This window comes from Ranitomeya variabilis, chromosome 2 (assembly GCF_051348905.1).
Source record: "Ranitomeya variabilis isolate aRanVar5 chromosome 2, aRanVar5.hap1, whole genome shotgun sequence".
Lineage (NCBI taxonomy): Eukaryota > Metazoa > Chordata > Amphibia > Anura > Dendrobatidae > Ranitomeya > Ranitomeya variabilis.
The window spans coordinates 985159235-985184322 of NC_135233.1; the positions used below are offsets into that span (position 1 = coordinate 985159235).

The window sequence follows — 25088 nt, forward strand, 5'->3', positions numbered from 1 at the left end:
AAGTATCTAGAATTTTACAGCAACAGCGCCATGTCTGTCTGTGGCTGTGTTTGGTATTGCAGCTCATCTCCATTCCACAATGCTTATTTTAACAATCAAACATATTGTCAAATCTTATAGTTCTTTCCCCAATTGCAGGTGGACGAAGGTCGATATGGATGAGTAAATGGACTATGTGGAAACATTTTAGAGATTATTTCCCTATAAAGGTGGGTGAGGATTGTAGGAGGTGCATATGTCGTGCAGTAAGAGACCAAAAATATACAAGTTAAATTAAACCCTTTTCTATTGTGGTATTGATTATGCACTATGCAGATGTGGACAATGGAGTATGGGCACATGACGTCTTTTAGATGACAGCATAGCTGCTGAGTATTGTTAGGGGAAGAAGCTTAAGGAAAACACCAGCAATGTGTATATGTTCATTATTTTATATTTAAGTGCTATTTCAGGCAGGTTTCAGAGCAGACCCGCCTGAGCAAGACATTGTGTGCACATTTCCTTAAAATGGTTACCTAACTACAGCAGTACTTCTACATTATGTCTCACCGGTCCCAACATCAACGCAAAACAGGTCATGCTGTGGTAAAGGCCCACACTCCGCTGCCCTCTGCTACTATATAGGACTCATATATTTCCACCTATACGGAATTAAAGGGCCACATTTATTAGGAAATTGTATGCAAAAATAAAGCCTTTAATTTATATGCCCTAGTAATGTCTTCTTTCTAAAAGGACCTACTAATATTATGTTATGGACCCAAAAAATGTTTAAAGATCAATGTATTCCCTTTCAAATACAAAGTAGGATTGTACTGCATATAATTTTTATACCTGAAGTTATTTTTTATCTGATAACCTTTTTGCTTTATTGCTATCAATGGTTTTCATACACAGATTATGAGTCAAAATGGAAATGAACCTTAACAATGTCAATTTTCACTTCCAGCTCCATAAAACTACAGATCTGGATCCAACACTCAACTATATATTTGCCTACCATCCTCACGGCATCATGAGCTTTGGCGCTTTCTGTAACTTTGGCACAGATAGTACAGGATTTTCACACATCTTTCCCAGTTTGAAGCCACACTTGACCACATTAGCAGGAAATTTTAAGGTGCCTTTATACCGAGATTACCTACTGGCTGCAGGTAAATGTACCACGCTGACCGCTATGATGAAATGCATTTCAAAGCCTAATTCCATTCCAAACTTACCATAGGTCTATCTGATACCTGTAGTCTGAGCAGGAAAACATTACCAGAACCCTCCATTTCTCTCAGTTAGACAGGAGCATCCTGCATCACACCATGTCCCATTCTCCTCTTCTCCAAAGTGGCTGCAGCAGCCCGATAAATGGTGTGTTGTGTAGAAAGTCTGGACCAATGGAGGAATGGTTCAGACTTTCCACGCCTTGCCTCTGTAGTGGCCTTTTTGAAGAAGAGAAGAACAGGCATCCAACTGATAGAGGGCTGGAGTGGCTCCAGAACACCAAGTATCATGACTATATGGGAAATGGGTGGTCACATTTATGTTTGGGGAGGAGCGTCACTTTAAAGCACCCCTTCAGTGTTTGTTTTTTTTCATTGCTGGAGTGGTGCTTTGAACGTAAGTCCCCTGCCCCTGGTGATATACTCACCTTCTGGCATCTTCAACATTTTTCGGAGCCGCTCCGGTCCCACGGCGCCATCTTGTTGAGTGTGGCTTCTGACTGACCGAAACTCAGAAGTTACGTTACAAGAATGCAATGAAAGTCTATGACAGCCAGAACAAGGCCAGAACAAGGCTCTTATAGACTTATATTGATTAGTGACCTACTGCTTGCTCCCTGATGTACTGGCGGGTCACAAACTGCAGGAGACAGACCGGAGTGGCGGCAAAACAGATGAAAATGTCAGAAAGTGAGTATCAGACAGGGGCATGGGACTTTTAAGCACCACTCCAGCGGTGAGATAAAAGAAATTGCTGAAGTGGTGCTTTAAAGAAATGAAGTATGCCATCCCTTTAATTGTAACTCATATTATAGGTATTTGTTTGCTATGTTTTAAGGCAATAAAAAATATTTTGCACAATATTACTTTATATGGGACGGTTGCACTTTAGTACCAAGTTTTGCTTATTTCTGATGGTAATTCACAGTTTATATTGACAGCAACTATTGAAAGCATGCATTTGGGGCAAATATGAATTATGGGCTTTGGAGGTTGATCTATATAGTCATGAATAATAATAAGGCTTCTGACATGTAAATTTTGGTGACAGGGATGTGCTCAGTGGCCCACTCCTCCATAGACTACCTACTATCCAGCCAGTGCTCTGGTAATGCAGTTGTAATTGTCATCGGAGGAGCAGCGGAGGCGTTACACTGCACCAGGAATAAACATATACTGACCCTGAAAAAGAGAAAGGGCTTTATCAGGAAGGCCCTCACTAATGGGTAAGTAACCACTGCTGTAAAAACAGCTCATGCCAACCAGAAATCTATTACACTCCACTGTAAACATTAGTGATGGAGGAACCCAGTGACCGGAGCTGCATTAGCTGCTCACAACGCCGAGACACAGCCCGTGTTCTTGAAAAAGAAGAACTAAGTGATAACACAAACTAATCTTTATCTATATAAATGTAGAGTTGTGTTATATCAAGATTAGACAGTGAAATTCTGAGAGGGATTTGGCAGGACTGAGTGTAGCTGTACAACTTGTGCAACAGAAGGGACTGACGGCTACATGTCTACACTACAGTGAATGAATAAAAGGGTTGGTTAAGGCCAAGGGCACCCAAAATATGCTGATCATTGAATGTCCCACTACAGGAAGTCACTATTCCTACATAGGCGGCCATTGTGCAGTCTAAGATTAAGGCTGGACTAACAAGTGCGGAGAAGGAGAACCTGTAGTACTGATATATTAGTAGGTCCCACAAAAAGAAAAGTGACTTCAGTCCACCAGATTGGGTAAGATTGGCTTTATCTGGTTTATAGAGGAGGGTCACAAATATGATCACCTGCTGTCTGTATGAGAAGATGCATTTTATCTTTTTCCTAGGTGAACAAGGTCATACGGACTCATCTCTGACTGCCATGATCGATCTTCTGTGTTACATACTTGTGCCTACCTGGGCGTACAGTGATACCATGTATTTCTTGCAGAGCATCCTTGGTTCCCGTGTATTCATTTGGAGAGAATGAAGTACTTGAGCAATATCATTTTAAACCCGGTAGCTGGAAAAGAACCCTACAAATAACATTCCAGCAATGGATTGGTTTTGCACCTTGTATCTTTTTTGGTCAAGGGATCTTTTCCAGTGCTTCCAAAGGAATAATGCCCCTTCGTAAAGCCATCAACACCGTGGGTTAGTGCCACCTTCTAAATATATTTATTTTGGTTTATAACTGTCCGCTTTCCTATTATATAGCCAGAGGAAATCACTACTTTTCCCAATATGGAGACGTATTTATCTCAATAAACATTATTAATAATATAGTCATCGAGGTGATATGAACTTTGCATACTTTTCTATCATGTTATAACTAACCTACGTCATCATTACATTCCTGCTTCTCTCCTTATTTGTAGCTTGTTACTAATCCCATAACTACTTCTTTATCAATAATTCCTATGTCGTGTAAATGGGACTATAAGTCTCATGAAACAGAGTCTGTGCTTGCCTGGGAGGGCCCTCCACAAGGTCCAAAAACAGTAGAATATCCAAGAATCCTGAGGCACCAAAGGATAATCCTTAACTCCTTCATGACATATGACATACAGTACAGATCAAAAGTTTGGACACACCTTCTCATTTAAAGATTTTTCTGTATTTTCATGACTATGAAAATTGTACATTCATACTGAAGGCATCAAAACTATGAATTAACACATGTGGAATTATATACTTAACAAAAAAGTGTGAAACAACTGAAATTATGTCTTATATTCTAGGTTCTTCAAAGTAGCCACCTTTTGCTTTGATGACTGCTTTACACACTCTTGGCATTCTCTTGATGAGTTTCAAGAGGTAGTCACCGGGAATGGATTTCACTTCACAGGTGTGCCCTGTCAGGTTTAGTAAGTGGGATTTCTTGCCTTATAAATGGGGTTGGGACCATCAGTTGTGTTGAGCAGAAGTCTGGTGGATACACAGCTGATAGTCTTATTGAATAGACTTTTAGAATTTGTATTATGGCAAGAAAAAAGCAGCTAAGTAAAGAAAAACGAGTGGCCATCATTACTTTAAGAAATGAAGGTCAGTCTGTCCGAAAAATTGGGAAAACTTTGAAAGTGTCCCCAAGTGCAGTGGCAAAAACCATCAAGCACTACAAAGAAACTGGCTCGCATGAGGACCGCCCCAGGAAAGGAAGACCAAGAGTCACCTCTGCTTCTGAGGATTAGTTTATCCGAGTCACCACCCTCAGAAATTAAGAGGTTAACAGCAGCTCAGATTAGAGACCAGGTCAATGCCACACAGGGTTCTAGCAGTAGACATATCTCTACAACAACTGTTAAGAGGAGACTTTGTGCAGCAGGCCTTCATGGTAAAATAGCTGCTAGGAAACCACTGCTAAGGACAGGCAACAAGCAGAAGAGACTTGTTTGGGCTAAAGAACACAAGGAACGGACATTAGACCAATGGAAATCTGTGCTTTGGTCTAATGAGTCCAAATTTGAGATCTTTGGTTCCAATCACCGTGTCTTTGTGCGATGCAGAAAAGGTGAACGGATGGACTCTACATGCCTGGTTCCCACCGTGAAGCATGGAGGAGGAGGTGTGATGGTGTGGGGGTGCTTTGCTGGTGACACTGTTGGGGATTTATTCAAAATTGAAGGCATAATAAACCAGCATGGTTACCACAGCATCTTGCAGCGGCATGCTATTCTATCCGGTTTGCGTTTAGTTGGACCATCATTTATTTTTCAACAGGACAATGACCCCAAACACACCTCCAGGCTGTGTAAAGGCTAATTGACCAAGAAGGAGAGTGATGAGGTGCTACGCCAGATGACCTGGCCTCCACAGTCACCAGACCTGAACCCAATCGAGATGGTTTGGGGTGAGCTGGACCGCAGAGTGAAGGCAAAAGGGCTAACAAGTGCTAAGCATCTCTGGGAACTCCTTCAAGATTGTTGGAAGACCATTCCCAGTGACTACCTCTTGAAGCTCATCAAGAGCATGCCAAGATTGTGCAAAGCAGTCAGCAAAGCAAAAGGTGGCTACTTTAAAAAACCTAGAATATAAGACATATTTTCAGTTGTTTCACACTTTTTTGTTAAGTATATAATTCCACATGTGTTAATTCATAGTTTTGATGCCTTCAGTGTGAATGTACAATTTTCATAGTCATGAAAATACAGAAAAATCTTTAAATGAGAAGGTGTGTCCAAACTTTTGGTCTGTACTGTATATTTACGTCACCGATCGTGTCCCTACGTTTGATGCGCGCTGAGCCTGCATCCTTCCCTGCACATGACAGCTGATCTGATCAGCTGTCATGTGCCTCTAACAGCCGATGGATAAGAGCTCCACCCACGGCTGTTAACCAGTTGAATGCCACTGTCAATCACTGACAGCAGCATCTAACACGCGACAGCCTGAAGAGCGACACCCAGTCACGTGATCAATGGTTTGCTGCGACAGCCGGGGGTCTGCAGAAAACCCCTGTGCCTGTCATTGTGAATCTCCTATGAATGCCAGCTCGTGACCGGCATTCATAGGAAATCTTGATTTTTGCTACACATAGCAGGGCTGAAGCACTGAAGCTAGTAAAAAAAAAATTGTAATCACCCCCTTTTTGGCCCACTGAAAATAAAACAAAATAAAATATATAATACACATATTTGGTAACACTGCGTTGCGTAATGTCCGATTTATCAAAATATAAAGTAAATTAATCCGATTGATAAATGGCATAATGAGAAACAAAATCGAAATGCCAGAATTACATTTTTTTTTTGCCGCCGCAGCATTGCAATAAAATGCACTAACAGTGAACCAAAACATCATATCTACCCCAAAATGGTAACAATAAAAACATTAGCTCAGGGCGCAAAAAATAAGCCCTCACCCATCCCTAGGTTCCGAAAAATAGAGACGCTACTGGTCTCTGAAAGTTACAACATAAGCACATTTTTTTCTTACAAATTTCAGATTTTTTTTTTCACCACTTAAATAAAAAAGAACTTATGCATGTTTGGTATCTGGGTACTCCTACTGACCTGGGGAATCATATTGCCAGGTCAGTTTTACCATTTAGTGAACATGGTAAATAAAAAACCCAAAAAACAATTGTAGGATTGCACTTTTTTTTGCAATTTCACTTGACTTGGAATTTTTTTTCCCCGTTTTCCAGTACACTATATGGGTAAGATCAATGATGTAATTCAAAAGTACAACTCGTCCAGCAAAAAACAAGCCCTCACATGGCCATATTGACAGAAAATTATAAAAGTTATGTCTCTTAGAACAAGGGAAGCAAAAATTGAAAGTGCAAAAAACTGAAAACCGCAAGGTCGTGAACGGGTTAAAATGTTAGATCTTTATTCCATAGTATTAAAATAATCACAGCAATAGGAAGACAAGATAACATTTCAGCCATATCTGGCCTCGGGATTCTTGGATAGTCTAGGTTTCCGTATTATGACAACTATTTTTTCACATTAACGACATCAAGTGGTCGCCACCATTCCTGCTTTGTAAGGAGCTGATGACGCAGGAAAAGTGGCCGCCTCCACAAAAGTTCGTTTGCTGCAGCTGTGAAAATGGAAATGCATTAATACAGGAAATGGGTAACCATGTAACTGATGGTTCAGTTGAGTCCAGTGGGGGGAGCTATTTTGTTGCCAGGTTACTATAGAAAGCGGTTCTGTCCTTAAACTATACCGCTATATGTCAGAGCAGCGTTGTATGGGTACAGGTCTGCTCTTCTAGTTGCTCTTCTAGTTGTCAAAATGCATAAAAAAATGTTTTTTTCTGTTTGTCTACTAGAAGGGATCAGAGAAAACTCCAAACACACAGCTTATGAGTCCGGTGTATTCATGGGGAGAGCTCACTGCCAACCTCACCTCACCCCTCTGCAGTGATTGACAGCTGACTGCTGGTTATCTGCACACTCAATGTCCCAGCAGCCATGGTTTCATTCATTTAGTAGATCATATAATGAGTACACCATTTTAAGGCGTGTGCTCATTATGAGCTTCTATTGCAAAATATGCAAATCTCAGTTTTGCAAATTTATTTAATGGATTTTTAACATCAGTCCGATTACTCCACCCGAACTGCTTCTTAAGTTCTTTAAATATAAGGTGCCAGTTGTAGAGTAGGATTGCCAAGTTAAGATCAAAGACATGTAATTTCCTCTTAAATATTTCACATTCCTTCTTATGAAGGACGTTCATGTGAGTTACGAATTGTGACCCGCGTTCTTTGATCTCACTAAGTTTGATAAAGTTCCCCTTTTTACTTAAAGGGGTTGTCTGGTCTCAAAGCAGCACTCCAGAATATTTTTGCTATTGCCCTGCTGGAGTGGTGCTTCTAATCTAAGGTCCCTGCCCCCAGTCTCATACTTGCCTGCTGCCGTCTTAACCTTCTAGTGCAGCGCCCCAGAGTCCTGGTCGTTGCAGTATTGTCGCTCTGCCACAAGGGGGAGTGATGGTACGTCTGATGGCACTAAAGGAGTTCACCTGACCAGGTATCACAGTCACACACTACACTTCACACTCCGGCCACCAGGGGGAGCAAAAGGTTCTATGTATTAGGCCACTCCTCACACTCTCGTAAAACTGGGAGTCGGATAGGAAGTTAGAGAAAAGCTGACTGGGTTTTGCCCAGGTAACATCTAGTGAGAGAGAGAGTTGCTTGGGAAGATTCAGGGGGGTCCCTGTCAGGGGTGGGATCCTGGCAGTGGCCTAGCACGAGACAGATCGTTACGGAGCCGTGCCTGCACCTCATTGTGGCGGCATCCTAAGAAAGGACACGAAGCGAAGTATATTGTGGAGAAGTGAGAAAAGAGATCACAGCACAAAGGAGATGGAACCAGGAGGAGTCGTGCCCCAAGATTGGCAACATCCTTCTGAGGCGCGTAGCCGGCGGCCGGAACGCCGAGGAAGTAATAGGCTCTACGCATTACTTTGAAACACGGCAGGGCAGTTAACTCTAGGTTGGCTGTCTCACCTTTACACCTAATGAAGACAATGGAGGCAATTGTGGGAGAGGGGCGTCTCTAGGGTCCCTATAAAATAACTCCAGGCCTACCCCGTCATACGGGTGCGTCCTATCCAAACCATCTGGGGGACGGAGAGAAAGAACAGAAACATACACGACAGTTGTGAGGACTATCCCGTGGTGCTCAGCAGGGAGGTACTACAACACCCAGGCGCTAGTAGGTAGGCACTGATTTCCACCTGCAAAGGGAACTCTGGATGTGCCTTCGGACCGGCCGGTCTCAGCCAGCCTTGTTAGCAGTGCTATGGATTGCGGATGCTGAAGCCTTCAGTAAAGAGGTAAAGAGACTGCAACCCTGTGTCCTTGTTATTTACTGCGACCTACACCATTACCATCTACTCATCAAGGGAAGCCCTGGGGACATACTTCACCTGTGGGGAGTTACAACATCTAGCTGCCATTCCATCACCCCAGCGGACCCCTAGCAGCGTCGGTCACCCTGACCGAATACCACAGGTGGCATCACGAACACTTGGCAAACTCTCACATACACCTTTATTTGGGCGCCCCTTAGCAGGGCCACGGACCGGGTCGGGCCACCGTGACACCCCTAGAACCGAGACCGAGGGACCCGGTACCGAGTACCCCGCTGCCCTGCGTTTGGGGGCCGCTCCACTATCACCACCGCTCCATCTGGTCTCCAGCAGGTTGTGACCTGTCGGCTCACTGCATTGTTTGCTGGGCTAGCCAAAAGTCACAGCTCAATGCAAGTCTGAGAGCCTTGTTCTGGCTACTGTAGATTTACATTGAGAGCTTGTGATGTAGCTGAGTCGGCCGCCAGGGCTGTGGGGTACTTGGTACTGGGTCCGGTCTGTTGTGAAATTGGATTCTGGGCTCCCCCGGTGGCCACTTGTGGAATTGTACTTGTGTGCATCATCCCCTCTGTTCACCTGCTCCTATCAGGATGTGGGAGTCGCTATATAACCTTGCTCCTCTGTCAGTTTCATGCCGGTCAACAATGTAATCAGAAGCCTTTCTGTGCATGTTCCTGCTACTAGACAACTCCCAGCTAAGTTGGACTTTTGTCCTTGTGTGTTTTTGCATTTTGTTCCTGTTCACAGCTGCTGTTTCGTTACTGTGTCTGGAAAGCTCTTGTGAGCGGAAATTGCCACTCTGGTGTTATGAGTTAATGCTAGAGTCTTAAAGTAATTTCTGGATGGTGTTTTGATAGGGTTTTCTGCTGACCATGAAAGTGCCCTTTCTGTCTTCTTTCTATCTAGTAAGCGGACCTCGATTTTTGCTAAACCTATTTTCATACTACGTTTGTCATTTCATCTAAAATCACCGCCAATATATGTGGGGGCCTCTGTCTGCCTTTTGGGAAAATTTCTCTAGAGGTGAGCCAGGACTGTCTTTTCCTCTGCTAGGATTAGGTAGTTCTCCGGCTGGCGCTGGGCATCTAGGGATAAAAAAACGTAGGCATGCTACCCGGCCACTTCTAGTTGTGCGGCAGGTTTAGTTCATGGTCAGTATAGCTTCCATCTTCCAAGAGCTAGTTCTCATATATGCTGGGCTATGTTCTCTCGCCATTGAGAATCATGACAGTTTGACCGGCCCAAAAAAAAGGGTTAAATTACTGGCTGAGAAAGGAGAGAAAAAAGAAGTCTGCCACAATTTTTTTATTTTTTTTTTTTTCCTCTAGTTCTGAGTGTGCTCTTAATTGAATCACTTGCTAGTCTGCCTATACTGCAGCCTTCCTCTCTTTCTCTCCTTCTTATCCTTGAATGGCTCTGTGTTCACCTGTTTCAAATGGATCTTCAGAGTGTAGCTACAGGTTTGAATAATCTCGCCACAAAGGTACAAAATTTGCAAGATTTCGTTGTTCATGCACCTATGTCTGAGCCTAGAATTCCTTTGCCTGAATTCTTCTCGGGGAATAGATCTCACTTTCAAAATTTTAAAAATAATTGCAAATTGTTTTTGTCCCTGAAGTCTCGCTCTGCCGGAGACCCTGCACAGCAGGTCAGGATTGTAATTTCCTTGCTCCGGGGCGACCCTCAAGACTGGGCTTTTGCATTGGCACCAGGGGATCCTGCGTTGCTCAATGTGGATGCGTTTTTTCTGGCCTTGGGGTTGCTTTATGAGGAACCTCATTTAGAGCTTCAGGCGGAAAAGGCCTTGATGTCCTTGTCTCAGGGGCAAGATGAAGCTGAAATATACTGCCAAAAATTCCGCAAATGGTCTGTGCTTACTCAGTGGAATGAGTGCGCCCTGGCGGCGATTTTCAGAGAAGGTCTCTCTGATGCCATTAAGGATGTTATGGTGGGGTTCCCTGTGCCTGCGAGTCTGAATGAGTCCATGACGATGGCTATTCAGATCGATAGGCGTCTGCGGGAGCGCAAACCTGTGCACCATTTGGCGGTGTCTACTGAGAAAACGCCAGAAAATATGCAATGTGATAGAATTCTGTCCAGAAGCGAGCGGCAGAATTTTAGACGAAAAAATGGGTTGTGCTTCTATTGTGGTGATTCAACTCATGTTATATCAGCATGCTTTAAGCGTACTAAGAAGCCTGACAAGTCTGTTTCAATTAGCACTTTACAGTCTAAGTTTATTCTATCTGTGACCCTGATTTGTTCTTTGTCATCTATTACCGCGGACGCCTATGTCGACTCTGGCGCTGCTTTGAGTCTTATGGATTGGTCCTTTGCCAAACGCTGTGGGTATGATTTGGAGCCATTGGAGGCTCCGATACCTCTGAAAGGGATTGACTCCACCCCATTGGCTAGTAATAAACCACAATACTGGACACAAGTGACTATGCGTGTTAATCCGGATCACCAGGAGGTTATTCGCTTTCTGGTGCTGTATAATCTACATGATGTTTTGGTGCTGGGATTGCCATGGCTGCAATCTCATAACCCAGTCCTCGACTGGAGAGCTATGTCTGTGTTAAGCTGGGGATGTAAAGGAACTCATGGGGACGTACCTTTGGTTTCCATTTCATCATCTATTCCCTCTGAGATTCCTGAATTCTTGTCTGACTTTCGTGACGTTTTTGAAGAACCCAAGGTTGGTTCACTACCTCCGCACCGGGAGTGCGATTGTGCCATAGACTTGATCCCGGGTAGTAAATACCCTAAGGGTCGTTTATTTAATCTGTCTGTGCCTGAACACGCGGCTATGCGAGAATATATAAAGGAGTCCTTGGAAAAGGGACATATTCGTCCTTCGTCATCTCCCTTAGGAGCCGGTTTTTTCTTTGTGTCTAAGAAAGACGGCTCTTTGAGGCCGTGTATTGATTATCGACTTTTGAATAAAATCACGGTTAAATATCAATATCCGTTACCACTGCTTACTGATTTGTTTGCTCGTATAAAGGGGGCCAAGTGGTTCTCTAAGATTGATCTCCGTGGGGCGTATAATTTGGTGCGAATCAAGCAGGGGGATGAGTGGAAAACCGCATTTAATGCGCCCGAGGGCCATTTTGAGTATTTGGTGATGCCTTTTGGTCTTTCAAATGCCCCTTCAGTCTTCCAGTCCTTTATGCATGACATTTTCCGCGATTATTTGGACAAATTTATGATTGTGTATCTGGATGATATTCTGATTTTTTCGGATGACTGGGACTCTCATGTCCAGCAGGTCAGGAGGGTTTTTCAGGTTTTGCGGTCTAATTCCTTGTGTGTGAAGGGTTCTAAGTGTGTTTTTGGGGTTCAAAAGATTTCCTTCTTGGGATACATTTTTTCCCCCTCTTCCATCGAGATGGATCCTGTCAAGGTTCAGGCTATTGGTGATTGGACGCAACCCTCTTCTCTTAAGAGTCTTCAGAAATTTTTGGGCTTTGCTAACTTTTATCGTCGATTTATTGCTGGTTTTTCTGATGTTGTAAAACCATTGACTGATTTGACTAAGAAGGGTGCTGATGTTGCTGATTGGTCCCCTGATGCTGTGGAGGCCTTTCGGGAGCTCAAGCGCCGCTTTTCTTCCGCCCCAGTGTTGCGTCAGCCTGATGTTGCTCTTCCTTTTCAGGTTGAGGTCGACGCTTCTGAAATCGGAGCTGGGGCGGTGTTGTCGCAGAGAAGTTCCGACTGCTCCGTGATGAGACCTTGTGCTTTTTTTTCCCGTAAATTTTCGCCCGCCGAGCGGAATTATGATATTGGGAATCGGGAGCTTTTGGCCATGAAGTGGGCTTTTGAGGAGTGGCGTCACTGGCTTGAGGGGGCCAGACATCAGGTGGTGGTATTGACTGACCACAAAAATTTAATTTACCTTGAGTCTGCCAGGCGCCTGAATCCTAGACAGGCGCGCTGGTCGTTGTTTTTCTCTCGGTTTAATTTTGTGGTGTCTTACCTACCGGGTTCTAAGAATGTTAAGGCGGATGCCCTTTCTAGGAGTTTTGAGCCTGACTCCCCTGGTAATTCTGAGCCCACAGGTATCCTTAAAGATGGAGTGATATTGTCTGCCGTTTCTCCAGACCTGCGGCGGGCCTTGCAGGAGTTTCAGGCGGATAGACCTGATCGTTGCCCACCTGGTAGACTGTTTGTTCCTGATGATTGGACCAGTAGAGTCATCTCTGAGGTTCATTCTTCTGCGTTGGCAGGTCATCCTGGAATCTTTGGTACCAGGGATTTGGTGGCAAGGTCCTTCTGGTGGCCTTCCCTGTCACGAGATGTGCGAGGCTTTGTGCAGTCTTGTGACGTTTGTGCTCGGGCCAAGCCTTGTTGTTCTCGGGCTAGTGGATTGTTGTTACCCTTGCCTATCCCGAAGAGGCCTTGGACGCACATCTCGATGGATTTTATTTCGGATCTGCCTGTTTCTCATAAGATGTCTGTCATCTGGGTGGTGTGTGACCGTTTCTCTAAGATGGTCCATCTGGTTCCCTTGCCTAAGTTGCCTTCTTCTTCCGAGTTGGTTCCTCTGTTTTTTCAAAATGTTGTTCGTTTGCATGGTATTCCGGAGAATATCGTTTCTGACAGAGGGACCCAATTCGTGTCTAGATTTTGGCGGGCATTCTGTGCTAGGATGGGCATAGATTTGTCTTTTTCGTCTGCTTTCCATCCTCAGACTAATGGCCAGACCGAGCGGACTAATCAGACCTTGGAGACATATTTGAGGTGTTTTGTGTCTGCGGATCAGGATGATTGGGTTGCTTTTTTGCCTTTGGCGGAGTTCGCCCTCAATAATCGGGCCAGCTCTGCCACCTTGGTGTCCCCGTTTTTCTGTAATTCGGGGTTTCATCCTCGATTTTCCTCCGGTCAAGTGGAATCTTCGGATTGTCCTGGAGTGGATGCTGTGGTGGAGAGGTTGCATCAGATTTGGGGGCAGGTGGTGGACAATTTGAAGTTGTCCCAGGAGAAGACTCAGCTTTTTGCCAACCGCCGTCGTCGTGTTGGTCCTCGGCTTTGTGTTGGGGACTTGGTGTGGTTGTCTTCTCGTTTTGTCCCTATGAGGGTTTCTTCTCCTAAGTTTAAGCCTCGGTTCATCGGCCCGTACAAGATATTGGAGATTCTTAACCCTGTGTCCTTCCGTTTGGACCTCCCTGCATCCTTTTCGATTCATAATGTTTTTCATCGGTCATTGTTGCGCAGGTATGAGGTACCGGCTGTGCCTTCCGTTGAGCCTCCTGCTCCGGTGTTGGTTGAGGGTGAGTTGGAGTACGTTGTGCAAAAGATCTTGGACTCTCGTGTTTCCAGACGGAAACTCCAGTATCTGGTCAAATGGAAGGGATACGGTCAGGAGGATAATTCTTGGGTCACTGCCTCTGATGTTCATGCCTCCGATCTTGTCCGTGCCTTTCATAGGGCTCATCCTGATCGCCCTGGTGGTTCTGGTGAGGGTTCGGTGCCCCCTCCTTGAGGGGGGGGTACTATTGTGAAATTGGATTCTGGGCTCCCCCGGTGGCCACTTGTGGAATTGTACTTGTGTGCATCATCCCCTCTGTTCACCTGCTCCTATCAGGATGTGGGAGTCGCTATATAACCTTGCTCCTCTGTCAGTTTCATGCCGGTCAACAATGTAATCAGAAGCCTTTCTGTGCATGTTCCTGCTACTAGACAACTCCCAGCTAAGTTGGACTTTTGTCCTTGTGTGTTTTTGCATTTTGTTCCTGTTCACAGCTGCTGTTTCGTTACTGTGTCTGGAAAGCTCTTGTGAGCGGAAATTGCCACTCTGGTGTTATGAGTTAATGCTAGAGTCTTAAAGTAATTTCTGGATGGTGTTTTGATAGGGTTTTCTGCTGACCATGAAAGTGCCCTTTCTGTCTTCTTTCTATCTAGTAAGCGGACCTCGATTTTTGCTAAACCTATTTTCATACTACGTTTGTCATTTCATCTAAAATCACCGCCAATATATGTGGGGGCCTCTGTCTGCCTTTTGGGAAAATTTCTCTAGAGGTGAGCCAGGACTGTCTTTTCCTCTGCTAGGATTAGGTAGTTCTCCGGCTGGCGCTGGGCATCTAGGGATAAAAAAACGTAGGCATGCTACCCGGCCACTTCTAGTTGTGCGGCAGGTTTAGTTCATGGTCAGTATAGTTTCCATCTTCCAAGAGCTAGTTCTCATATATGCTGGGCTATGTTCTCTCGCCATTGAGAATCATGACACCGGTCGCAAATAAAGGGGGTGTCACAGTGGCTGCGACCCGGTCCATGGCTTTGGGCGCTCAAATAAAGGGTAAGGTCTTTTAAGGGGATTTGAAATAAAGTTTGTGTTTGTGACGCCACCTGTGGTATTCAGTCAGTGGGGACCGACGCTGCTTAAAGGGGTCCTCTGGGGTGATGTTATGGCAGCCAAATGGTAACTTCCCACAGGTGAAGTAGGTCCTCAGGGCTCCCAGTGTGTAGATGAGGATGGTGAGTGATGCAGTAAAGAATGGAGGACACAGGTTTGCAGTCTCTTTACCTGGTTTACTGAAGGCTTCAGGCAGCCACAGTCCAGGGCACCAGATCACAGGACAGGCAGGGTCCGGCTGGCTTGGAAGCGAATTCAGAGTCCCCTTTACCAGGTGGAGTTAGAAGCCTTCCTATTAGCGCGGTGATGTAGTAGTCCCTTACTGCCTATGGCTTCTGATAAGGTCCTCACAGTTCTCTCTGTCCTCCATGAAGGTTAGGACAGAAACCTGTATGACAGGTGGCTCGAGCCTTTTTATAGGGTCTCTATCACGACCCAGACTCTATGTGCCACTGTGCCTCCTGGGTATTAGGGCAGACAGGTGATATGTAATCCAGCTGTCCTGTCGGTTTCTGCTGTGCCTTCTAGAATCCGACACAACCTCAGTCTTCCGGCTACTGGAATCTGCGCTCGGCCAGGGAGGTAGCCCAACGCTGCTGTGCTCTCCTGGTGTCACTCTCCTGTGCTTTCCTCTCCTGCACGCTTTGAAGAGAAGGAATATAAACCAGCTCACCCGTGATGCATAAGCTGAGTTTCAGGAGCACGGACCCGCTGTGTCCAGGGGTATAGAATCCAAAAGAAAACAATGTCCACTCACTAAAAGCTGTTCTTCTTTCTCAATTCTCTTTCCCCAGGACCTTCAGCAACTCTGGCTGCACAGCCCCTTACACGTCTCTCTGCCTCAGACTGCTCCAGTCTGCTGTCTGGCACTAACTGTCTGAAAACTCACTTTCCCTCCAGACCAGAATGTATTTATAGGGGAGTTCCCCCTAAACCAGGTTTAGAGCTCCCCCTTCTGGCCTGGAGTGTGAACATGTTGTGTGCATTGTGTTTACCTGGTGAAAGAGATCTTCCTTCGCTTCCAAGAGTGACATCACTCTTCCCTTGAGGAAAGCAATGCCACTCTAACAACCAGGACCCTGGGGTGTTACATAGCTACTGACTTCCGACCAGTAATAAGTTGCGATCATAAGATGGCACTGAGGGACCGTTGTGGCGCCAATAAAAAGTGAAGATGGCAGATGGTAATTATGAGACTATAGGCAGACCTTAGATTTGAAGCACCACTCCAGCGCTGAAACCCCCCTCCTGCTGAAGTGGTGCTTTAAGCCATTTGTCTTGTGAATAGTGTTGAGCATTCCGATACCGCAAGTATCAGGTATCGGCCGATACTTGCGGGTATCGGAATTCCGATACCGAGATCCGATACTTTTGTGGTATCGGGTATCGGTATCGAAACAACATTAATGTGTAAAATAAAGAATTAAAATAAAAAATATTGCTATACTCACCTCTCCGACGCAGCCTAGACCTCACCGAGGGAACCGGCAGCGTTCTTTGCTTAAAATGCGCGCGTTTACTTCCTTCCGTGACGTCACGGCTTGTGATTGGTCGCGTGCCGCCCATGTGGCCGCGACGCGACCAATCACAGCACGCCGTGACGTAATTTTCAGGTCCTGAATGCCTAATTCTAGGCATTCAGGATTTTAAAATTACGTTCCGGCTTGTGATTGGTCGCGTCGCGGTCACATGGGCGACGCGACCAATCACAAGCCGTGACGTCACGGGAGGCAGGAAACGCGCGCATTTTAAAATTACGTCACGGCTTGTGATTGGTTGCGTGCCGCCCATGTGACCGCGACGCGACCAATCACAGCAAGCCGTGACGTAATTTCAGGTCCTGAATGCCTAATTTTGCATTCAGGACCTGAAATTACGTCACGGCTTGCTGTGATTGGTCGCGTCGCGGCCACATGGGTGGCACACGACCAATCACAAGCCGTGACGTCACGGAAGGAAGTAAACGCGCGCATTTTAAGCAAAGAACGCTGCCGGTTCCCTCGTGAGGTCCAGGCTGCGTCGGAGAGGTGTGTATAGCAATATTTTTTATTTTAATTCTTTATTTTACACATTAATATGGTTCCCAGGGCCTGAAGGAGAGTTTCCTCTCCTTCAGACCCTGGGAACCATCAGGGATACCGTCCGATACTTGAGTCCCATTGACTTGTATTGGTATCGGGTATCAGTATCGGATTAGATCCGATACTTTGCCGGTATCGGCCGATACTTTCCGATACCGATACTTTCAAGTATCGGACGGTATCGCTCAACACTACTTGTGAATCCTCACATCGCACACACTGCACACTGTGTGGAGGCTACGATATCAGCAACAGAAGCAGGTGGTGATGTGACCACTAGTATGCAATTTGCCGCGTCCATCTAGTTGGCATGTGACTGCATTTATGTAAATCACATCCTTGTGGTCACATACCTGCTGCTCCCAGCACTGACACCGGAGACTTCACATAGCGACAGTGCAGATTCACAAGTCTGCAGTCACATAAAGTGACGGCAGACTTGTTCACTAAGCCTGGACAACCTTTTTAATATTTAGGGAATAAAGCTTAAAGTGGTTTTCCCATTTCCAAATTGAATTGTAATCAACATTTTAGGCTAGTTTCACACTAGCGTTTACCTGATCTGCGGCAGGCTGCGGACTTCCTCCGTGAAGCCCCGCCCTCGGCCGCACCTCCGCCGCTAGCTCCACCTACTTCTGCATGCGGCCCGCATGCGACCTCCGTACCTTACATTAGGTACGCAGGTTGTGCGGCTGTATGCGGATGCTGCCGCATGCGTTGTTTTGACGATGCGGAAAAAAAAAATGCTACAGGCTGCGTCCTACGCTGGTCGCCGCATCGTCAAAACGACGCATGCGGCAGCATCCGCATACAGCCGCACGACCTGCGCACCTAATGTTAAAGATAGGTACGGAGATCGCATGCGGGCCGCATTCAGAAGTAGGCGGAGCTAGCGGCAGAGGTGCGGCCAAGGGCGGGGCTTCACGGAGGAAGTCCGCAGCCTGCCGCAGGTCAGGTAAACGCTAGTGTGAAACTAGCCTTAATCAATAAATCTTTGAATAATAATAAGCTACACAATTAGATGTGTTTAAAAAATTGTTCCTGTGCAGAAATAATAATAATCATCATCTTAAAAATAAGCAGTGAAATGTTTTGCCTCACAGAAAAATCAGCTGTGATCCCGCGCTGTCCTGTCTGTATCCTCACTTTTCCTCTCCACAGTAACGTAGCTATCGGTGGGCAGAGGGGGCCATCGCCCCGGGCCCGGAGCTCAGAGGAGGCCCACCCGGAGCTACGCTACTGTAACTGTATGTGTAACTGTGCATGTAACTGTGCATGCCGATACAGTTACATTCTGTGGAAGAGCAGGGAGAATCGATCTCCCTGCTCTGCCGCCTGCCCGCTATGGGGCCCCTGAGCAAGCGGGGGTGCCCAGTTCCAGCAGTGGGCCCCCTGCCCATCACCGCAAGGTCAGCTGTTTCAGCATTTAGCCGATACAGCTGATCGCATTGATGAGGGAAGGAGCACTATGCTCCTTCTCCCATCATCCCCGTCAGTGTCTGACATCACCGACACCGACACTGACAGTGGGCGCGATGACGTCACCACCCGACACCCGTTGTCAGGAGATGCACAGGAGCAGGGAGCACCGCTGGAACAAGGAGAAAGAGAGGTGAGTATTTATTTATTGTTTTTTTTATGAGGGCTGCCTTATACTACAGGGTCTGCCTATGGGGGTGCTGTCTTATACTACAGGGTCTGCCTATGGGGTGCTGCCTTATACTACAGGGTCTGCCTATGGGGGCTGCCTTATGCTATAGAGTCTGCCAATGGGGTGCTGTCTTGTGCTATAGAGTCTGCCTATGGGGGTGCATTATACAATATAGATTCTCCCTATGGGGAGTGCATTATACTATATTTAGGACGATCTGGTGCATTATACTATATGGAGACTATCTAGAGGACCATCATACAGTGGGGAGATTACAGTGAGGGGACCATTTTACATTGTGGGGATTACAGTGAGGGGGTCAGCTTACAGTGTTGGAGCCATCAGTTTGGGGGCTACTAAGGGGTCAGTATACTGTGTGGGTGGTACTATACAGTGAGGGGGTATTTTACTGTGTATAGAGGAGCTGTACAGTGGGAGATTCGGGACTTTATTAAATGTAAAGTGGGCACTTATTGTTATAGGGGAACTCAGGTTACTGTGACTGTCAAAGGGGCACACAGGGCATTATTACTTTCTAGGGGCAAAAGATGGGCACTGTTTTCTAGGGCACTTGCACCCGACATTATTATATTATAGAGGGTTGCTTTAGAATTTAGAGGGCACAGAGAACCACACAGTAGGTGCAGTAATAGGGACACATACAGCAGCAGCGGCACAGTATTGGGGTACCAGTAGGATGAGGAGGAGTTTGTGCAGGTTGGGAATGGATGGTGATGGGGCTGGAATATGAGAAGTGAAACGTGTCTTTGTTGTATTCTCTGCAGCCGAATCGTGGCTGGAAGAAGTTGTCATGTCGGTCTGGGCCAGATGGAAAAGACGTGAAAAATGAACGATTCCAGCAGAAAGAACGTCAGCAGTAAGTCATTATCTGTAACTGTGCTGTCATCTCTTATATGATCTGTAGGACTGGTATCTACCACTGACCATATGGCGGTAAATCTATGTTGCACTTGAAATGGAGATTATTTTCAGTAACAGCGCGGTCATCTGCTGAGGTTCTCCTCCACTATTAGGGTGCGTCACCGAGTTGTAATCAAGGTTACCTGGTTAGGGGCCCACTCAGAAGTTTCTATCCCCCCTGAACCAAAACCCTAGCTACGCCTCTGCCTCTCCCCTACCCACTGCCCAGGAGCTGTGATATGATCAGACTATGTTCCTGCACGGTCAGACACGGCCATTACACAGTACACAGCAGGGGCACAGTTATAAGATTATCTCAGCACAGGAACATTTGTTTTTAACACATCCAATTGTGGAAATTATTATTATTCCAAGATCTATTGATTAAACGGTACTTTGTTTGTGGGACAACCCTTTTAATACATAAAGATGGACTGAAATTCAGCTATTTCTGGTTTCTCTGTAGCTTTTATTACTGTTTTCAGTTTTATCTTATGCAGCTGCAGAGCTCAGTAAAAGTTCCCTATGAAACATTCCCCCCCCATCCTCTCGTCTTATCCATCCTCTTTTCCTCTCCCATCCTGACATGATTATGCAGGCAGTGACATATCTCAGCCGTGTCTTCAAGAATATATAACCTGCTGTAACCACAGATGCCTCCACAGTGCCCAGGAGCAGTTTTTAGATTAGTTTGTGCAATAAGTGTAGTTGCAATTCTTTTTTCACAGACTGTCATTAACACATTGAGAACAGATACAGCGTGAATCATAAGGTGTGTTTTTTACTCAAGGAGATCAAACCTTTCCCTTAGGCAACACCTATGACTATTTAGCTATATTCTCACAAACTCAACATATGTCTCTCTTTTCAGTTGGTAAACCTATTCCCGTGCCTAAAATTGAGAATCCCTCTGAGCAGCAGGTGGAAACGTATCATTCTCTCTACATAAGAAGTCTACAAGACCTTTTCAATGCTCACAAGGAACGGTTTGGTCTTCAACAGAGCGACTCCTTGGTGCTGATATGAGATCAAAGCTTAAAAGACTAACTGGACCAAAAGCCACCAGAGCCGTGAGGACAGATGACTGCCAATATCAGAGAATGATGGGGGTTTCCACAGCACAACCCCTGGTAATCGAGGCATCCTGGGGTGTTGACTGCTGAAATAATAAGAAATCTCTTTCTGATGTCCAGCATGAAATATGGTCTGTCCAAGTGACCCATGACGAGTCTTCCAGGAACAGCAGCCACTGTGTTGCCCAAGGACAAACCCTTGGTTTAGAAGACACATGTGATAGAAAGAATGTTATGTGTGTGATGAAACCTCTATATAATGAACCGTGTCATAAAGAATGAATGTATCTGTCGTTTTAATATATTGTCGATCCTTTGTGTCATCTTTCTTCATTGCATGTAAATATTTCGTCCTCAAATTAAGTCATGGATTTGAAACGATGAACAAGGAAAAACCAAAATAACTTATTCTGAGGAAATGGACTGAATAGATTCATTTACCAAAAATAGAATGGAGGTCTGGATTTTCCCAATGCTTTCAGGCTGGAAATAGCAAAGCAGAGCCCATTAGGCCAGAGCTCTGATCAGTGATCACAGTCCGAAATCCTACTTATAAGATGATTTCTGGTGATCATGTGAAAGGTTCAGTTTGCTATTTTCCATTTCTTACACTTTATAGTGTGTTTTTATAACTGGATGCAATATATAAGCCAAACCCCAGTGTTATATCCCACTAAGACCGTACAATTGTAGACTAAAAGCAAATAAAGGTGACTATACACTTTAGTTAGCTGTCAGCTTGTTAGGCCAGCATCTATTCTTCTTGATCCCAATATAATCATGCACGCTCAGTTAGGCTGAGCATGCATATTTTCTGAAGAGAGGAGACTAAGCCGCTGAAAAACACCTCTGATGTCTAAATATGATTTTTTAAGATCATCACTAAAAGTTAGCTATGAAGTAATAAGCAGTGAATGATGCCACAAAGCAAGAAATGACCAAGCAGACCCATACACCACTTATTGTACAATGGTAAAATACTAAAGTAACAAATAGTGGCACATATAAAGTGTTGGCACCCTTGAAATTGCCCCAGAAAATGAAGTATTTCTCACAAAAAATTGTTGCAATTACACATGTTTTATTATACAAGTTTATTTACTGTGTGTGTATTGGAACAACACAAACAAAAGACAAGAAAAGGCAAAGTGGACATAATTTCATATAAAAACCCCAAAAATGGGTAGTGCAAAACGTAATATTTGGTTGCACACTAGTGATGAGCGAATGAGCTCAGATAAGGTCTTATCCGAGCATGCTTGGGCGCTAACAGAGTGCCTTGTGCATGCAGGGATTGCGTAACAAACAGGCAATACCAGCATGTGTTGCGGCTGTCGAACAGCCGTGAGACATGCAGCCGCGTGGAGTCAAACACATTTTTCGAACATGCCGAAGACACTTGGTTAGCACCTGAGCATGCTCAGATAAGACTTTAGCCCAGCACGTTCACTCATTACACACCCTCTGGAATAAGTAACTTCAATCAATCACTTCCTTTAACCATTGACAAGCTTCTTACACCTCTCTACTGGAATTTTGGACCACTCTTCTTTTTGAAAACTGCTCCAGGTCTCTCATATTTGATGGGTGCCTTCTCCCAACAGCAATTTTAAGATCTCTCCACAGATGTTCAACGGGATTTAGATCCAGTCTAATTGTTGGCCACTTCAGAACTCTCCAGTGCTTTGTTTCCATCCATTTCTCAGTGCTTCTTGAAATATGTTTGGTGTAATTGTCCTGGTAGAAGACCCATGACCTAGAACGCAAACCCAGCTTTCTGACACTGGGCACTATAAAATCCTTTGGTAATCTTCAGATTTTATGATGCCCTGCACACAGTCAAGACACCCAGTGCCAGAGGCAGCAAAAATTCTTTGAACCTCCACCATATTTGACTGTAGGCACTGTGTCCTTTTCAGTGTAGGCCTCATTCCATTTTATGTAAACAGTAGAATGATGTGCTTTACCAAAAAGCTCAATCTTGGTCTCATCTGTCAACAAGACACTTTCTCAGAAAGATTTTGGCTTACTCATGTACATTTTGGCAAACTGCAGTCTACCTTTTTTATGTCTCTATGTCAGCATTGGGGTCCTCCTGTGTCTCCTGCCATAGCGTTTCATTTCATTCAAATGGCGACGGATAGTTTGCGCTGACACTGATGCACTCTGAGCCTGCAGGGCAGCTTAAAGTTCTTTGGAACTTGATTGGGGCTGCTTATCCACCATCCGTACTATCCTCCGTTGCAACCTCTCATGAATTTTTCTCTGATATCCAAGTCCAGGGAGATTAGGTACAGTGCCATGGGGTGTAAACTTCTTGATTATGTTGCTCACAGTGGACAAAGGAACATCAACATCTCTGGAGAAGGACTTGAAACCTTGAGATTATTCAACAATTTTGGACCTCAAGTCCTCAGACTGTTCTCTTCTTTCTGTTCCCCATGCTTAGTGTAGCACACCCAGACACACAAAGCAAAGAGTAAGGCTGGTGTCCCACTTGTAACTGCAATGCGAGAAACTCGCGCAGTCTCTCGCCTCAATACCTGGAACTTCCACCAGCAGTTCGGACCGGAGCGTTCAGCTGCATAGAAATACATGCAGCCGCACACTCCGGTCCCGAGTGCCAGTGGCAGTGCCTGGTATTGAGGCGAGAGACTGAACGAGTTTCTCGCATTGCAGTTGCAAGTGGGACACCAGCCTAAGTCAATTTCTCTCCTTTTTATCTGGTTTCAGGAGTAATTTTCCTGTTGCCCACACATGATACTTTCCACAGATGAGTTTCAAGGAGCATCACATGCTTGAAACAAAGTTGTTTACCCCAAATTTTGGAAAGGTGCCAATTTTGTCCAGCTCATTTTTTTGGTTGTGTGTGAAATTATGTCCAATTTGCCTTTTTTTTCTCAGTTTTTTTTGTGCTGTTCCAATACCTACTATGGAAATAAATACAGCTCTGGCAAAAATTAAGAGACCACTGCAAAATGTTCAGTTTGTCTGATTTTTCTCTTTATAGGTATATTTTTTTGTAAAATGTAAATTGTTCTTTTGTTCTATAACCTTCTGACATGTCTCCAAATTTCCAAGCAATAAATTTAGTATTTTTTTTTTTACAAGAAAAATGGTCAAAATAAAAAAAAAAAACCCTTAGTGATTTCAGACCTCAAATAATGCAAAGAAAACAAGTTCATAATCATTTAGAAACAACAATACTAATGTTTTAACTCAGGAAGAGTTCAGAAATCAATATTTTGTGGAATAACCATGATTTTTAATCACAGGCTTCATGCGTCTTGGCATGCTTTCCTCCAGTCTTTCACACTGCTCCTGTCGCACAAATTTAAGCAGTTCTTCTTTGTTTGATGGCTTGTGACTATCCATCGTCCTCTTGATTACATTCCAGAGGTTTTCAATGGGATTCAGATCTGGAGATTGGGCTGCCCATGACAGGGTTTTGATGTGGTGGTCTCTTAATTTCTTGCCAGAGCTGTATGTGTATGATAAAACGTGTAATTTCAATAATTTTCTGAAAGAAATACTTCATTCTCTGGAACAATGTCAAGATTGCCAAGACTTTCGGCCAGGACTGTAGATCAGTTATCAGCTGCTCTCCTGTCTGTGAAACCACATACAGATATACCAGAGGTAGACTTTGTTAGGGGCAGACACAATCCATGCTGGAAAGTGACAGAAGGGATGTTCTTGCACCAATAGTGCTTACAGAATGATGCTGATGAAGAAGTGTCCATTCAAAAAACAGTGGAAGACAAGATACAAACATGATAACTTTGACAGTTCCTGGATATATTAGACTGGTATGTCCACCTTCAGCGGTTTTAAGTTGTTGGTGATAGCCAGTCAGGAAGACGCTTTCTATATGTTTTGTGCAAAAGATCAAGTTTAAAAAATATATATATTTTATAAATATTACGCAAATTCTTATATTGATGTTTCACTTAACTTTTGTTAATATAGATATTAAGTAATGGTAAATAAGCACCACACAACACCTCTAAGAACAGATGTATTACTCTCTCTTGTGCGGACACCATTTTAGGCTCCATGCTATTGGAGTGCTAGTATTTGCCGCTATACCTAGGGTGCATCATCTGTCTTCTCAGGCTCGGCATGTGAAAAAGTCTCTTACAGGAAATGTTCACTGAGCTGGCAGTTCATATATAGTCCCTCCAAAGCTGGGTGTCCGGTTGGGACCCGGTGACTCTCTGCCACTATTCACACTAGGTAGGTTTTAACATTAGAGAGTGTAGTTACTGTCCCAATTGGGCACACCTTGTCGCGGTGGGGCAGCTTTATGCTTTTTTTTTTAAATCAAAAACAGTGTTTACTAAGTACCCTATGTTAATTATTTAATGCACTTGCTTTTTTTCCTTATTTATTTTCATTAGGGTATATGCACACATTGTCTTTTCTTTGGTTTTATTTGCAATCAATAGTAGTCATCCCCATTAGGTTTATTAG

General features: G+C 44.6%; 1 protein-coding gene across 3 annotated transcripts in view; it reads left to right on the forward strand.

Moving 5' to 3' along the window:
- The window catches only part of LOC143808350 (diacylglycerol O-acyltransferase 2-like), a 42789-nt gene extending 21856 nt beyond the window's left edge, over positions 1-20933 (forward strand). For all 3 annotated transcript variants that reach the window (XM_077290885.1, XM_077290884.1, XM_077290886.1), the window contains exons 5-9: positions 139-209; positions 950-1154; positions 2266-2440; positions 3155-3357; positions 20414-20933. In XM_077290885.1, the coding sequence (XP_077147000.1) occupies positions 139-209; positions 950-1154; positions 2266-2440; positions 3155-3357; positions 20414-20568 (809 nt within the window). In that variant the 3' untranslated portion in view covers positions 20569-20933. The remainder of the gene's footprint in view (positions 1-138; positions 210-949; positions 1155-2265; positions 2441-3154; positions 3358-20413) is intronic.
- Positions 20934-25088: the final 4155 nt, after the last annotated feature.